This window comes from Rhipicephalus microplus, chromosome 8, assembly GCF_043290135.1.
Source record: "Rhipicephalus microplus isolate Deutch F79 chromosome 8, USDA_Rmic, whole genome shotgun sequence".
NCBI classification, from domain to species: domain Eukaryota; kingdom Metazoa; phylum Arthropoda; class Arachnida; order Ixodida; family Ixodidae; genus Rhipicephalus; species Rhipicephalus microplus.
This window is the reverse complement of record NC_134707.1, coordinates 105,267,815-105,284,582: the sequence shown is the minus strand read 5'-3', so window position 1 is coordinate 105,284,582 and position 16,768 is coordinate 105,267,815. Positions and strand designations below refer to the sequence as shown.

Genomic DNA, 16,768 nt, shown 5'->3' with positions numbered 1-16,768 from the left:
TGTAGACCCGTGTGCTGAGATTTGCGTGCACGGTAAAAAACCCCTAGTGGTCGAAACTTTGAGAGCCCTCCACTACGGGGTCTCTTATATGCATGTGGTGGTTTCGGGACGTTGAACCACACATATCAATCATCAACCATGCTCAAGCGATGAACTCACCGATGATATCACGTAGTCATCCCATCTCATCAAGGGGGTTTGATTGATATGTGGGGTTTAACGTCCCAAAACCACTATATGATTATGAGAGACGCCGTAGTGGAGGGCTCCGGAAATTTTGACCACCTGGGGTTCTTTAACGTGCTCCCAAATCTGAGCACACGGGCCTACAACAATTCCGCCTCCATCGGAAATGCAGCCGCCGAAGCCGGGATTTGAACCCGCGCCCTGCGGGTCAACAGCCGAGTACCTTAGCCACTAGACCACCGCGGCGGGGCTCATCAAGGGGGTAACTCAGCGTATTGATTAGTAGTTGTCACCTATCCTAATCGAATGTAGTCATGGAAACTGGGCAACCCGCACTGCTTTCAGACACGACCACGCGATTGATGCTCACTCATAATCCACTGCTGCTCACTGGTGCACTGTAGTACGAATGCTAGCGATGTAGCGTAAGCCGGGTCGTGAAGACAAGAAAATTGGGGTCATCTTACGCGAGCATTTATTTGTTCTTTTTGGACGAGAAGTGCTTTCCGACAAACGAACGATGCTATCTATCTATCTATCTATCTATCTATCTATCTATCTATCTATCTATCTATCTATCTATCTATCTATCTATCTATCTATCTATCTATCTATCTATCTATCTATCTATCTATCTATCTATCTATCTATCTATCTATCTATCTATCTATCTGCGTGTTTAGTTTTCATTCCCTCTTACAAAACTAAAATTCGCATGAAAAAATCTAAAAGGATAACGAACATGAGTATCAGGCAATGATATCAATTGCTCTACTAACGTGTCATGTACGTCACGATAGAAAGAAACCCAGGGATCCCGACTAAGTAATTGATGACGAGTGGGTGCAAACTTAGTCCTAAGGTTTATACTGTGTCTGTAAGCCGCCGACTGGTAAAAACAGTTATTTATTTATTTATTGATACTGCAGACTCAAGCAGAGACTATAGCAGGTGTGATACATTGATGCATCATATTATTGATACAGGATACATTATACACGATTTCTGCTTGTAAATGCTTTATATTCTTCCGTCACAATCATGATTTATGTCAGTACATTGTTAAACCTTTCGTTTGAGTTTGTCTGACCTATGTTGTCCGACCAATGCCCTATATAATATTGAGTTGAGTGGTGAACTGGAAAAAAATCACGTGACATTTTTTCAACAACTAAGTGACGTGACACAAAGAGTCGACGACTAAGCTCGATCCTAAGTTCCATACCCTCCACGTTGAAGTCTCCGACTAGTATAAAGACTTCATGCTTCCAAGTGTTTAATATTGCCCGTCGCAATTAACATTGACATTATTCTATTGGTAAACATTTTGTTCACCTTACGTCCATGAGTCTCCCTATCGTGATCACGGATGGCGAAAAGGTTAAAGGCCCTAAGAAGCTACGCACCATAAAATTGACATCGCTAATTATTGGTGGCCATTTCACTACCTTATCGGAGTTCTCACCGTCTGGTCGAATGACGGAATGCACCGTAGCCTCTAAACACAAACAACAAACAAAAAACATTTATTAACACGAAGAACGACTACCACTGAACTAACAACTCGACGTCCTCATGGCCACCCCACATTCCATCACGCATCACATGCGCATGTTTGCACTACTTCACGCCAGCCCTAAAGCATTCGTACACGCCCCGCCAGTCCGTTGTCAACTCTCTGTGCACCCTGTAGGCTCGCGCTTTTGCGAGGAGGCTGTAGGATGTGCACCTATATTACGGAGCACGTGTAGTTATCGGGTATCTATGTGCGTGATTTCCACATGTTCGAAGACTTTGCGTACACCAAAATGCACATTTCGTGGAGGGCGAACACTTAAAGGTATTGTCAATTGGTTCATAGAGTATTCCACACACACAGTGAAGATTTTCACTGCGTGTGCAGAACAAGTTATTAACTTTTTAGGGCACCATACATAACCAACTGATGGAAAGCAATGCGCTGACCCTGCTTGTATGTACGGGAAGGCAACTTACTATTCTCTCTCTCTCTCTCTCTCTCTCTCTCTCTCTCTCTCTATATATATATATATATATATATATATATATATATATATATATATATATATATATATATATATATATACTGAAGAAGTTTTTCCAATGGGCCAAACGTACTTGGGAAGAGAACAAACGCAACATAGCGGTTGTCTTAATTTTATAACCAACGGTTCGACCGGTGGAACGTTCTTCGTCAGGATTTGACGTGTTCGATTTGACGCGTTCGATGCATCAAACGCGTTTTTCGAACGCGTTATTCGAAGGTCGTAGGTTCAATTCCCGCTCACGGCTGATTAATTTTTCACCCACTTTTCTTCTTATTTACATTCCATTGGTTCTAATAACTTCCCCTGTACATTCCTTGGCATTACTGTCTGTTAGATCTCATTATATTGTGTCAAAACACGGAGAAACGAGCCCTTAGGTATACACTTCTTTCCCTTATATATATATTTATATATATAAAAAAAATCCGCGTGTTGAGATGCGGCGATGGCGTAGTGGTTAGAGCATCCGCCTCGCATGCAAGAGGTCCGTGGTTCAAATCCCGGTACCGCGCAGTTTCCAACCGGATTAAAAAAAAAATCCGCGTGTTGATGGAACTGCATTAAGAGGCCTGGGGTGCGGCCTCACCGGCAAACACCGCCGAGAACGCACTCCCTCACCAGAGAAGGATTGGCCACCCTGGTGCAGTATCTGGCCACTACCTCCCACATGCTTACGTCAAATAACTCACGGCCCTCAGTCCCCAGCAGCTGCGAAGCAACTGACCACGGCGGCGGTCAGATCTGCAACGCAGCAGAGGGTGCTAAGAATCTCTGAATCCGGACAGGCCGCCATTGGAACCTGAACTTGGCAACGTTTAACGCTAGAACCTTATCTAGTGAGGGAAGTCTAGCTGTACTATTCGAGGAGCTAGAGAGTGTTAAATGGGATATAATAGGGCTCAGTGAGGTTAGGAGGACAGATGAGGCCTATACGGTGCTACAGAATGGGCACGTCCTTTGCTACAGGGGCTTGGCAGACAGAAGAGAACTGGGAGTGGGGTTCCTAATTCACAGAAACATAGCTGGCAACATAGAGGAATACTATATCATTAATGAAAGGGTGGTAGGTATCGTAATTAAACTGAATAAAAGATACAAGATGAAGGTTGTACAGGCTTACGCGCCTACATCCAGCCATGATGACGCTTCAGTTGAAAGCTTCTATGAAGACGTGGAATCGGCAATGAGTAAGGTAAAAACACAGTATACTATAGTGATGGGCGACTTTAATGCAAAGGTAGGGAAGAAGCAGGCTGGAGACCAGGCAGTAGGAGATTATGGCATCTGTACTAGAAACGCCAGAGGAGAGCTACTAGTAGAATTCGCAGAACGCAATAATTTACGGATTTTGAATACCTTCTACCGAAAACGAGAAAACCGCAAGTGGACATGGAGGAGCCCTAATGGCGAAAATAAGAACGAAATAGACTTTATAATGAGTGCACACCCTGGAATCGTGCAGGATGTGGAAGTGATTGGCAAGGTACGATGCAGTGACCATAGATTGGTACGGTCTCGAATTCGCCTAGACTTGAAGAAGGAACGACAGAAACTGATACGCAAGAAGCCAATCAATTAGCTAGCACTGAGAGGGAAAGTACAGGAATTCAGAGTGTCGCTGCAGAACAGGTACTCGGCTCATAGTGAGGAAACCAACCTTAGCGTAGATACAATGAATGATAATCAGACGAGTATCATTACGGAGTGTGCAGTGGAAGTTGGAGGCAGGGTAGTAAGACACGACACTGGCAAGCTTTCCCAGGAAACGAAGAACCTAATTAAGAAGCGTCAAATCATGAAAGTGTCAAGTACAATAGACAAAATAGAACTGGCAGAGCTTTCGAAGTTGATTAACAGACGTAAGGTATGCGATGTGAGAAGGTATAACATGGAGAGAATTGAACACGCTCTGAAAAACGGAGGAAGTGTCAAAGCATTGAAGAGGAAACTTGGGATAGGCAAAAGTCGGATGTATCCACTAAGGGACAAAGAAGGCAAAATAACTACCAATATGGATAGGATAGTTAAAATAGCGGAGGAGTTTTACAGAGATCTGTACAGTAGCCGAGACAACCACGACCTTCATACTATAAGAACTAGCAGTAACCCAGATTACACCCCACCAGTAATGATAGAAGAAGTCAGAAAAGCTTTGGAGAGCATGCAAAGAGGCAAAGCTGCTGGTGAGGATCAGGTAACATCAGATCTGCTCAAAGATGGAGGACAGATTGTGTTAGAAAAACTAGCCACCCTGTTTACGAGGTGTCTCCTGACGGGAAGAGTACCAGAGTCTTGGAAGAACGCTAACATCATCTTATTACATAAGAAAGGAGATGACAAGAACTTGAAGAATTACAGGCCAATCAGCTTGCTCTCTGTAGTATACAAGCTATTTCCAAAGGTAATTGCTAACAGAGTAAAGAAAACATTAGAATTCAATCAACCAAAGGAACAAGCAGGATTTCGAACAGGCTACTCAACAATTGACCACATTCATACTATCAATCAGGTAATAGAGAAATGCTCAGAGTATAACCAACCACTATACATAGCCTTCATAGATTACGAGAAGGCGTTTGATTCAGTAGAAATATCAGCCGTCATGCAAACACTGCGGAATCAGGGCGTAGATGAAGTATATATAAACATTCTGGAAGAAATCTACAGGGGATCAACTGCAACCATAGTGCTTCATAAAGAAAGCAACAGAATACCAATCAAGAAGGGTGTAAGGCAGGGGGACACAATTTCCCCAATGCTATTTACCGCGTGCTTACAGGAGGTTTTCAGAAGCCTAGAATGGGAACAGTTAGGGATAAGAGTCAATGGAGAATACCTTAGTAACCTGCGCTTCGCCGATGACATTGCATTGCTGAGTAACTCAGGGGACGAATTGCAACTCATGATTACGGAGTTAGACAAGGAGAGCAGAAAGGTGGGTCTTAAAATTAATCTGCAGGAAACGAAAGTAATGTACAACAACCTCGGCAAGGAGCAGCGCTTCGAGATAGGTAATAGTGCACTTGAAGTTGTAAAAGACTATGTCTACTTAGGGCAGGTAATAACCGCAGAGCCGAACCACGAGATTGAAGTAACTAGAAGAATAAGAATGGGGTGGAGCACATTCGGCAAGCACTCTCAAATTATGACAGGTAGATTGCCACTATCCCTCAAGAGGAAAGTATATAACAGCTGTATCTTGCCGGTACTTAGCTACGGAGCAGAAACCTGGAGACTTACAAAGAGGGTTCAGCTTAAATTGAGGACGACGCAGCGAGCAATGGAAAGAAAAATGGTAGGTGTAACCTTAAGAGACAAGAAGAGAGCAGAATGGATTAGGGAACAAACGGGGGTTAAGGATATCATAGCTGAAATCAAGAAGAAGAAATGGACATGGGCAGGGCATGTAGCGCGTAGACAGGATAACCGCTGGTCATTAAGGGTAACTGACTGGATTCCCAGAGAAGGGAAGCGGGTTAGGGGAAGACAGAAGATTAGGTGGGCAGATGAGATTAAGAAGTTTGCGGGTATAAATTGGCAGCAGCAAGCACAGGACCGGGTTAACTGGCGGAACATGGGAGAGGCCTTTGTCCTGCAGTGGACGTAGTCAGGCTAATGATGATGATGATATATATATAATATTTACGATAATACGAACATGATGTCATGAAGGTGTCATTGTTGTTTCAATAACAAGGTATACGAGAACGCTTACGTTATCATGATAAACGCATGAGGCTATGAAATACCTGTCATAAACTGATTCGCATGACATGCCCTAGATAGCATAACATGTATGCAATTACGTTCACTTCTTTATCTGGTATTACTCAATGTGCATAACGAGACATCAACCACGTGGCGTAAGTGTCCACGACACGTGGTGCATTTGCTCCCACACTCGTTCGTTTCTGACAGCATCGACAAAACGCTGGTCGACAATGACTTCGTAGTGAATGCGCGAAATGATGACTTCGCGCGTATGAGGGTGAACGGCTTACGTGATCCGGCCCCGGCTCCTTGTACTCCGGTTCTATGTCTCCGAGCCCTAGAGCCTCCCTCCTCTGCTTGATGGTGAGCTTGAGGCAGTTCTTGATGAGCACCGACCTCTCCCGCGGGATGCACAGCAAGGTCTCGTCCTCCATGTACCGGGGCGTCGCCTGCAATGCATATGCGCTGACTACGTTAAAATTAAAGCCTTACATGACTCATCTAACGTGAAACTTCAATGGTGTCGGCGTCGAAGTGTATTGCAAAAAAAAAAAACTCACTACGTGCTGACGTTATGATATGGCGGCCTTGTGAAGTCACACATCAGAAAAAATTGTGAGGTCTTCATGACGTCACGATGAAATCGCACTACATGACGTCACATCACATTGTCGCTCATCCAGATATGGGCCCATCACGAATGCAGTGCAAAATCAGTGAGTTGCAGTGCTCTAATCTTGGAGGTCTTGCACGACCATGCTAGAAGCAGAAAGCTTTCAGAAGTGGGCGAGGAAGGATGAATACAGCGGCTGAACGCAGAAAGAATTAGGATATGGCTTTTGCCAATGAGTCGTACTTCTTAGTCCACTTTAGCCAAGCCTATTCAAACCGGTAATCCTAACTGGTGTTCATTTACACTAACCATTTAAGCCCAGATAAAGTGCGTGCGATATAACTAAGCCCGACCGACACGCTTCATGATAAGCAACCTGTTGCGCAAAATGTTTTAAACACCCGACGAAACACAAACGGGCGCAGACTTCCAACCGAGTTCAATATCGAAACGAGGCATATGTATGAAAAGTATGACAGCCTAAAACACCAATGCCTTAGGTGCATACTACGAGAGCACACATCAGCTACTTCCTCCCCCAGGGTGTAGTGCTCTATCATGGAAGGTCATTTTCCTTTCTGTCACTGAAATTAACGTCATGCTCACGCAGTTGTCGCCCTCCTATTGTTTCTTCTGCTGTCTAAAAAAATTGCGCTAGTGGGCTATATAGGAGGACCAACTACCTTGAACTCGTAATTGTTAAGAGATACCCCACTTTTTTGTGACCTAATAATGCTAATTGTGTCAGATCATGCAAACTCAACCTAATTTAAATTGAGCCAAGGTGGGACTGGCTTAGTGAATACAGCTACACTGTGACTAAACCTACAGCTTTTAGCAAAACCTGCCCAGAATTCTTTTTTATAATTTATCGCCCTTCAATTTGCGCACAGTATGAGCCATGAGACCTACCCAAGAGGCGTCGCAGGGCGCCCAGGCTGCCTGGCTGTGCGTCTCGTCCTCCTCCTGGGGTCGCCATTGTGCTCCGTTCGGTGCGAGCGCCAACATGGCGTCCCGGTGCAGTGGTTCCTGCCGTGAACCGTACATTGTGCGACCTTTGGCGGCGGTAGAAGACGGCGGCGCAGTGCCCGCACTGCTGCAGTGAGCCGGCCGATGCCAGGGCCACGCCGATTGGGCCCCGGAGAGGCTGTGTTTGTGGCTCTGTGAAGAATGGGAACGCATGCATAAGGGCGCCTATTTACAAGCGGAAAATAAACTTTCATGGACCATTCTACTCCGAGAATGCAAATGAATTGGAATGGCACCTTTTAATAATATGCCGAATAAATAATTGTGTACATTATATGTGACAAATGCTTTCTTTAAAAAATGTATTTACCAAAACAATTCACGTACATAGGAATGCACTCCTCAACTGTTGTAAATAGTTACGAGGTGATCACAAGTATAACGTTTTTATTCCTCTTTGGCACACTAATGTTTCTTCAGACACCCCTCTGCTAATGACTACGCCGCGAGTCGAACTCCATTCCCTCTCAATCGCCGTTTAGGGCGGAGCCACCTGGCTGAGCTATCAGGGCCTCCGGTCCCGTCCAGTCTCTACCGCCTTTGGACAAAAGTACAGTTCTCACTCACTCACTCACTCACTCACTCACTCACTCACTCACTTACTCACTCAATCGCCAGAACAGAGGATGCGTTATCCCTCCAGACTGCACTGAATGATGATATTTTGAGCACCTGATAAGTCATTTTTGTTTGATCACGTATTTTTATTAGCTTGAGGTATACGTGTGCACCATTTAAACTACATTATCTATAAAAATTACCTACTGCATCTGTAATGTCTTCATGCACCGTGAGGACGCTGAGAGCTAAACAGCTTGCTATTCGCCGAAGTGTAGAAAAAGGTTTGTAATCTTGTCTTCTTTGGGTAATTTTGTCAGGATCGTTTATGTCTAATGTATGTTCACCAGCCATTCATTAGTGTTCAAATTTGACTGAATGATTTATCTGTGGAGTTTAACGCCCCAAAAACACCATATGATTATGAGAGACGCCATAGTGGAGGGCGCCGGTAATTTCGACCACCTGGGGTTCTTTAACGTGCACCCAAATTCGAGCACACGGGCCTCACAATTTTCGCCTGTATTGAAGACGCAGCCGCCGCAGCCGGGATTCGATCCCGCGATTGGCGGGTCAGCAGCCGGCTACCTTAACCTCTAGACCACCGCGACGGGTTGTTCATTAGTGTTTTTAACGACTGTTATGTACTTGAGAATAGTAGAGGTGTACTCTGATTTGTATTTTTATTGTTCTTAGAATTATAGGTGCCCTAATTAGGCGCAGCAACTTCATACAATGTAAGCTGAGCTGTTGTGTAACATTCTATGATATTGTATCATCACTGTGTGACACGTTTGTGAAGTTCATGCCTAGACATGTGCCTGAACTACCTTAGGAAAGTTACGACCTTCTCAGCTTTGTTAAAACAACTAGAGCCAAATTTGCTCAGTATACAGTGTGTGCTGTTTACTGAGGGATATAGAATACCGTACCGACGTTTATTATCTAACGTCCGTGGTGACGTTCCCTCTGAGCATAAATAACCCTACAAGCGTCGCTGTAGCGGAAAACGTTTATAGAACCCGTCCCCTACCAACGTTTATATTCGTTAGTAGGGGTAGCAACGTTGTGGTAGTTAGGGTACGAACTTTAACAAACGATGGTAGTAGACGGTCCTGGCAAGCCCACTATGCGGACATAATAGCTACCACACATAGAAAGACACGCGCATGCACCCCATAACGCGTACCTTAAAATCAAGACAGGTAACATCGACGACTTACTCACTGACCGCTTCGAGCACTGTATTTAGTTGTGGATACTTCTCCCAATGGCACGTCCAGGTAATGTTCGCCTCTTTTTTGCTCTAGGCCCGCCACTGTGGCCGGCATATTTACTATAGAAGACCAGCTCCATCCGTAGCGTCAGTAACTACGTTGCGCACCTCAAAACTCCGCGTTATATGTTTTTTCCTTACACCGTGCAGCAAAATAGCGGCGTTCACCACACGTGACGTTTTTCAATCGCGAGAAACGCGGCACGCGTTTTTTTGCTTTAGTATCTAGCGTGCAAGATTAGAGAATACTCTGAAGTGAACAAAACAATTACGCCCGTTCGCCTCGTCCGGTTAGGTTTCTCAAGCCCCCATGTAGCAGTTCCCTCTATGAAACTGCGGCCGGCGCATGTAACAAAAGCGAACATTATCTGGACGCGCCCTCCATCACGGCGGGCGGAGAGTGTCCACACCAAAATTATTTTACAATAGCTTCCCGTGAAACTGTTTTTCACGAGACATGAGATCTGTCTTATTTTTTGTTATCCTTATTAGCTCACTTTAAACGAGATGGCCCGTTCGTCCTGTTTCCATTTCTCAGTGACTATCGAAGTTTTCATAAAACTATACGGTACTTCATTGACTTCTAAGCGTTGACCATTGTGGCCTGTTTCAATAAACTATAAATTCAACGGGCTTCAAAACGTTTCGTGTAGAAGTTTGGGCTTAGCCGATGAGTCAAGACAGACAATCGGTTGGAACGTCTTCTAAACAGCCACGTGGAATAAATATAAGCTTTTTGTTATAACCCTTTCTCTATCAAGCTTTTTTGGCCGGAAATGATTAAGAAATAGCATTTTTTATTTTCCTGTTTGATTTTTGTATTTTCGAACATCTAAACAATTATTCCAAGCTGCTTTATTTGAAAAAAAAAAACAGCCAACTTTTTTCTTTTTTGAAAGTGACGGCCAGACTAGAGGTGCAGCACGTGCGCATGTGCCGCTCCTCTAGTCCGCAATCTCTCCAGCTTTCGTGACATAGAATGTTTGAACTTGAGCAAGGAAAGCGTAGGAACGCAAGTTCATGAAAAGGAACCTTGGACGCAGCTGGGGTAGCGCCGCGGGTTGGTTTACATCTGGGGACGTTCACTGACGATACGGCTGGATGCGGTCTTCGTCCAAGTACAATTACTTAGGGTGACTATTTTGCTACGTATATGCCACTGCCACACACACAGAAGAACAGATATTTTTGAAATAACGAATCTTTAGCAATTGAGGGAAGGGTTTTGCTATCGGAATGGAGCGGTTCCGGTACACCACGCACGCACAAAACAAAGCGCTAGTTTTTCTGTCTATAATAAAGCGCTGCTCACTGTCTCTTTCTTTTTCCTTTCCTTTCCTCTGCTTGTAGCACTGTTTTTGTGCAAGCCATTCTTCAAATCTTTTTGCGTGTATGAAGTTTTTTGTGTACTAAAATGCAATTTTCGATAACACTTGCATAATAATTATTATCTTGGTGTGCTATTTGTTGAAGTCAATGACAACCGAGCAAAATTCTTTAGGACAGCTTAAAACTGCGGAGCCCCGAAGTGCTAAGAAGTTACCGATTTTCGATCCCCTCAGGTAGATTGCGCTGATTTCCACTCTAATCGTGTTGTACTAACATGCCGAATCATATAGTCTCCCAAATTATAGTTTAATACTGGTCTAGTTCAGCCTCTACTTAGTAGTTAAGAGGTTAATCAAGTCCCTTCAACAACTTCAAGCAGCGGTGAATATCGTTCGAATACAGCACCAAACTAAGCGTGGTTAAGAAGCTTCGACCGGGCAGAAGCGAGCCTCCAGCCGCCCTTCTCGTACCGTGCGGTCGCGTCCCTCGGAGCACGCCCGTATCTCGCGTCTTGACGACTCGCCGGTGGCAGGCCCGATGCGGGGGCACCTCGCTCACGCGGGAACCCCCCGCCGGGGGCCAAGGCGAGTCTCGATGGGCAAGAAAGCGTACACACACTCGGCAGGGAGCGATCGCGTTGTCTTGTATGCGTCCGTCCGTCCGTCGTCTCACCAGAGTCCACCTCAGCGGGCATCTTGTCGTGGAGGAGGTGTACCGTACGTGCGGGTTGCGTTTTCTGATCATTTCGCACGCCAGGACTTCGACTCCTGCTGGTGCGCGTTCGACTTTTTAAACTTGCGCAACAAATGACGTAACTCTTGTTCTGTGCCCAAGAGAGCGCGAAGCGATATGTCTATGTTGATTGAATGCACGTGGTGTTCGACGCCACGTGACACTCTGGCTGAATCAGCAAGCTGAAACACTTCGCTGTCCAATGTCCATGGAGAGTTGTCCTGATTTCAATTAGCGTAATCATAATTATCATCATCATAAGTGTTGTTACTCACACAGGAGAAGAAATAGCATCTGCCTTGTCGCGCCAATGGACCCTTTTCATAATTCGCAAGTGCGCTTCTCGGCACTTTACATTTGCTCAAGTAGTGCTGCTTCTGTCGGCCTTCAAGCGGAGATGCTGTGCTATCTGAAGTGAACGTGCTGGGGCATGTCTGTTTTGAGTGTTTATATCAAGAGAGCCAACTCTGTCTTTCCCCCGTCATTGTGTAAGCGAACCGCACTTGAACAGGCTGCTTCCAGTAAGTGACTGGCTGCCATTGGTTGTTCACACTGGACAGCAGGAAGGCTAACTTTACAATATTGAAAATGGTTTATTAACCCGGTCTATTGCCAACTCCGGCAACGTTATGTCCAAAAACTTTCTGATGGCATTTTGATCCCATAACCATGTTTCTCATTGGCGTGTTTGTCGTCTCTTGGAATCCAGTCTGAAAGACCAGCAGTCCTCCTTCCTTCGTGCAACATGCACTGCGATTGCCATATGTGATTCTTGATCACTACTAAGACGTACTTAACGCCTTGTTTGTTTTATAAGCTTCTCTGCTCTCTTGTTGTTCCTTGGAGGAACACTACACAGAAATACGATCTGGCTCATTTACTAAATAACTCCATCGTTATTTCGTTATCACCACGCTTGCGGCGAGGAAAAGCTTGATGAGTGAGAGAACGCGCAAAAAAGAATTGAGTTTGACGACGTTACGTTCAAATTCCCGCACCAAGCGCCTTGACTTCATAAAGTTTGAATATGCCTTCTAGATCCTCCTTAGATAATAATTAGCAGGAACAAAATACGTGATCATTAGAGGATGTAGTGGAGTTAACCCACAAAAATTTGAGGAATTTAGTTAAAGCCAATGTGCCGAAAATAACAGAAAAACCCGTTGAAATGCCCGATGTGATGGTCGAATATTATAGCGCGAAATTGAAAAGTTTAGCTTTTAATTTTATTTCCTGCTTCTTTACAAAGCTATGAAAATGCAATTGGCGCCGTTAGCATTCTCAGAGTAGATTTCTCCAGTTTAAATCATTGGTTCTAGCATTTTTGCGCCCTTTTAAAGACACACCTATAATTTTTCTTTTTATGGCTCGCTTCAACTTGCTCAATTGAAGATGAGCCCCTTTCGTAAGCCTCAAGGTTTCTGCCACGTGCGAAAGAACCGGTAAGTTGTAGGTGTTATACGCCTTTTTCTAATGAATAGCGGTACACTACAGTTAACGTCTAAGCATTTCGTGCTGAACTAATCTTAAGCTTATTGGACCCTATTTGAATGAATCACAATCCGTATCAAGGGCGTTTGACTTGAGTAGTCTTAGGTGCGCTCACAAGAGTAAATAAAAATAAAGAGTGCTTGCGTTTATGACAAAAATGCAAAGTAAATATTTATTCTTAATGACACCCCTTGAGCATGCTGAGTTACCCGATCTGTTCATAGAGCGTTCGTAGCGTGCAGTCATTTATCTGTTTTGCTCATCATTCACTCACATGCCTTCTACCACCGTAGAGGACCACAGCCTGGGCTACAGATTTATACTGCCGTATCTGTCTTTCAGTGATATAAGTAGCAGCTGTCACTGTAATGAAAATGAATCCTAGGATTAAGCATCTGATCAGTTTTATAGTATCACATGTCCCTATCAATACTGTCACCACTGTGTCCGCCACGATGGTGTAGTGGTTATGGTTGGTTATGGCTGGTTATGGCTGCTAAACCGAAGGTAACGGGTTTGAACCCGGCTGCGGCGGTCGCATTTTCATAAAAAGGGAATGCTAGAAACCCTTGTGTTGTGCGATGTCAGCGCGTGGTAAAGAACACCACGTAGTCGAAATTTCTGGAGCCAACCCCTACAGCGTCTCTCATAAGCATATCGGGGTTTGAGGAAGCAAAACCCTACATATTATTACGTTGTCATGAGTTTTTTGCCTGGTTTCGGCAAAATGAGTTTTATGTGCCTTTCATGTCCTGATCATTTGGAAGGAAAGAGAAGATGTAGCTGTGGTTATATTGAATTTTTTAAATGTCCTTTTCAAGTCGATAACATCACCACTTGCTAAGAACGAAGTGGCAGGCGAAAGAGAACCACGTACTTTTATTTACAAATATGTTTTCCCCTGGAGTCGTTCAACAGAGAACTTTACAGCCACTCCTGACTGTTCACATAATTAACAAGATTTTTCGGTCAATGGGAGCGAGATGCCACAAACGAAAGGTGTTGTCAATTAGGCCCGAGGATTTTTCTTTATTCTTGCTGACAGTATTGCACCTATGTAGTGCATATATTTTCATTGTTTTCAGAGTGGTAATGCTCGGGGCGTATACTCTGCTCAATGAGCTTTGACTCCGTGTTCAAGGCAGTGAGGTTTGCAGCGATCACATTATTATAACAAAAAACGTGGCTGCTCCCCCTATATATATGAATCGGTATAACACGAAATTGAAACGTGTTTTTACAGAGGTAGTTAAGCGTTTATTGTGCACTGCTTCAGCAACAGCAACAAATTGATAAGTCAGGCTAAGAACGGTGAGCAGCTCGAAACTTGCAGCACACGCCTCAAGCAAAAAGCACGCACGAAATTAGCACACGCAGGACGAACGCAGTCCAACAGCTGTCATAGTTTGACACTTAAAGCACGATGTTGCATTACAAAGAAAGACACCGGGAACAAGTGCACAAGTATACACAAAGCAAGCGTGAACAGCTGTCACAATTCTTCCTGCATCATGTGTCAGCAGCATGCTCGTTTCGTAAACCCGACCACGGCAGCGTGCGAAGCCACCTTCGTCCTCTCCCGAATTACGTGTCTCATAGGCACGCGCGCCGGAAAGACCACGCTCTTTGGAAGCTGCGTTTCATGGAGGCGACAACCTTTAAAGCCCGCCAAACGCGAGCCCGTCGCGCCATCTCAAGAGTGATAAAGAAAACGCCCTTAAGTTTCGAAGCTCCGAGGACTGCCAAACGGTGCATAGTGTATATAAATAGCTTGCCGTTACACTTCAGACAATGTACGCTCTGTGGAGTACTGGTTGGCGCCACGCGCTGAGAATTGAGAGGTTGCCGGTTCGATTCCGCGGAACGAACGCTTGCCTTCTGTTTCATTCTTTGAAATCTCTTAGCATATATTTTTCATCGTCACGGCAGTGACGGAAGTGCGTCAGTGAAGCCGTGGTGAACTCTGGTATAAAATACAATCGTGTTAATGTTCATTGCTTTGTAAGGTCGCAATGAGGACCACACAATAAGACACAGGCCATTAAATCTACAGCCTAACAACTAGACAAGTTCATTAGAACATGGACAATCTGCTACGAAACACGGCATATTGTAGTCAGAACTCTTTCATCAGTGTTGACTCTTTACACGTTCCTTGTCCTTATTGTCGTACACTTACCATTGAAAGAGTGCGTTCGTAAGTGCCCATTAGGAAGGCTCTAAGAGAGTATAGCGTGTAACAATGAACGGAACTAGATGAACACAAGAACAAAAATAATGGCCCGAACGTTTATATTCATGAGTGTCAGTTCTTCGAGTGCGTGACCACCGTTACAAGTAGAATACTGCTCTTGGTACGAGGCACCGTTGTGAATAATGCGGCAGCAGACACGAGGTAAAACCTTGAAGCTCGAAGCGTCTGAGAGCCCAGGTATGCGTAACCTCACGCGGGGACGATATTTCAAGTCATCCTTGAAGAAATAACTCCGTGCCACACAAGTCGTGCCACAATTTTCAGACACTATGCACTGTATAACAAAATGAATGGTTAAGCGATGCATTAAACAGATTATGATTCATCTATGATGTATCCGCTTCAATAATAGAGCGGTGCTCAATATAAAGGAAACGGCAATGTGCGTAGTTTGAGGGTGTCGCCATAATGAATGAACTCTTATTGGGATTCATACCATACAAACCGGAAATGCGGGTGATTTATCACCCATCATTATCAATGGTCACTGTGCCAGCAAGGGCTCCGTCAGAACAATCGGCGTACCTATATATTAAGCTTTCCTAAAAAGTAAAACAAACTAGTTTTTTTTGCAAACAATTTTATAGCCCATCAGTATGTCACTCACGTTGGAAGTGTATCGAGGTGAAGAGTTCTTTTATGCGTCTGATTGACATTAACCAGACGTATAGCCATGTGATGCGTTAAGGAGGGTTCGCTGATGGAGTCTCAACATCCCGAAACGCTTCAAGCCATAAGAGACGCTGTATGGCAGAGCTCGGATTAACATTCACGATCTGGAGTTCTTTAATGTGCACTATATGACAGGGTACACCGAACCGTACCGCTCGTCCATCTTTGAATTGCGACCCCACCTCTTGAACTAAGCCTGCTTATTTGGGGTCAGTAGACAATCAACGTAACTAGTGAGCCACCACAGCAGCAATACGGGGTTAGGTAAGTACATAAGCTTTCAAGCCTGTACGTTATTTTATCGTTATGCGCTTCGTTAACAAATCTCGTTAACTACTGGAAATGATTGTTTAAAAGTTAGGTATCAATGTATTTAGATTTAAAGGGGCTTAGATTAGCCGACAACTTTCCCCAGTCGTTGCAAGGCATTACTGAGTGGTGAAATAAAGCAACCCATTCCATAAATCCCACTGTGTGAAGGCGGCTGCCCTAATAATTGGTTTTCATACTGTATACGTAGAAAGACAGAACTATTCATTGACAAAGCATTTAATTTAGCTTGCATAGGCAAGTATCTCACTTTCTACTATGGTGGGGAAGGGTATTGGGCACTAAAAGTAGAAAAAAAGAGCAAAAATGACGTAAGACGTCCAAATAATACGACAAAAATACGTGGACTTTTAGGTCTAAAACCACGCTATGATTATGAGAGACGCCTTTGTGAATGCCTTCGGAAACTATGACCATCCGGTGTTGTTTAACATGCAATTATATCACACACTACATAAGATTCCACTATTTCGCTTCTTTTAAAGGGAAACTCCACTGCCGGAATCGAACCCGCGATATTC

General features: G+C 44.3%; 1 protein-coding gene across 1 annotated transcript in view; it reads right to left on the bottom strand.

The window, feature by feature from the left end:
- Positions 1-16,768, bottom strand: part of LOC119163898 (uncharacterized) — an 83,439-nt gene that overhangs the window by 30,777 nt on the left and 35,894 nt on the right. The window contains exons 2-3 of the mRNA XM_037415970.2: positions 7,489-7,737; positions 6,254-6,412 (exon numbers count right to left, since the gene is read on the bottom strand). Of these exons, the coding sequence (XP_037271867.1) occupies positions 6,254-6,412; positions 7,489-7,623 (294 nt within the window). The 5' untranslated portion in view covers positions 7,624-7,737. The remainder of the gene's footprint in view (positions 1-6,253; positions 6,413-7,488; positions 7,738-16,768) is intronic.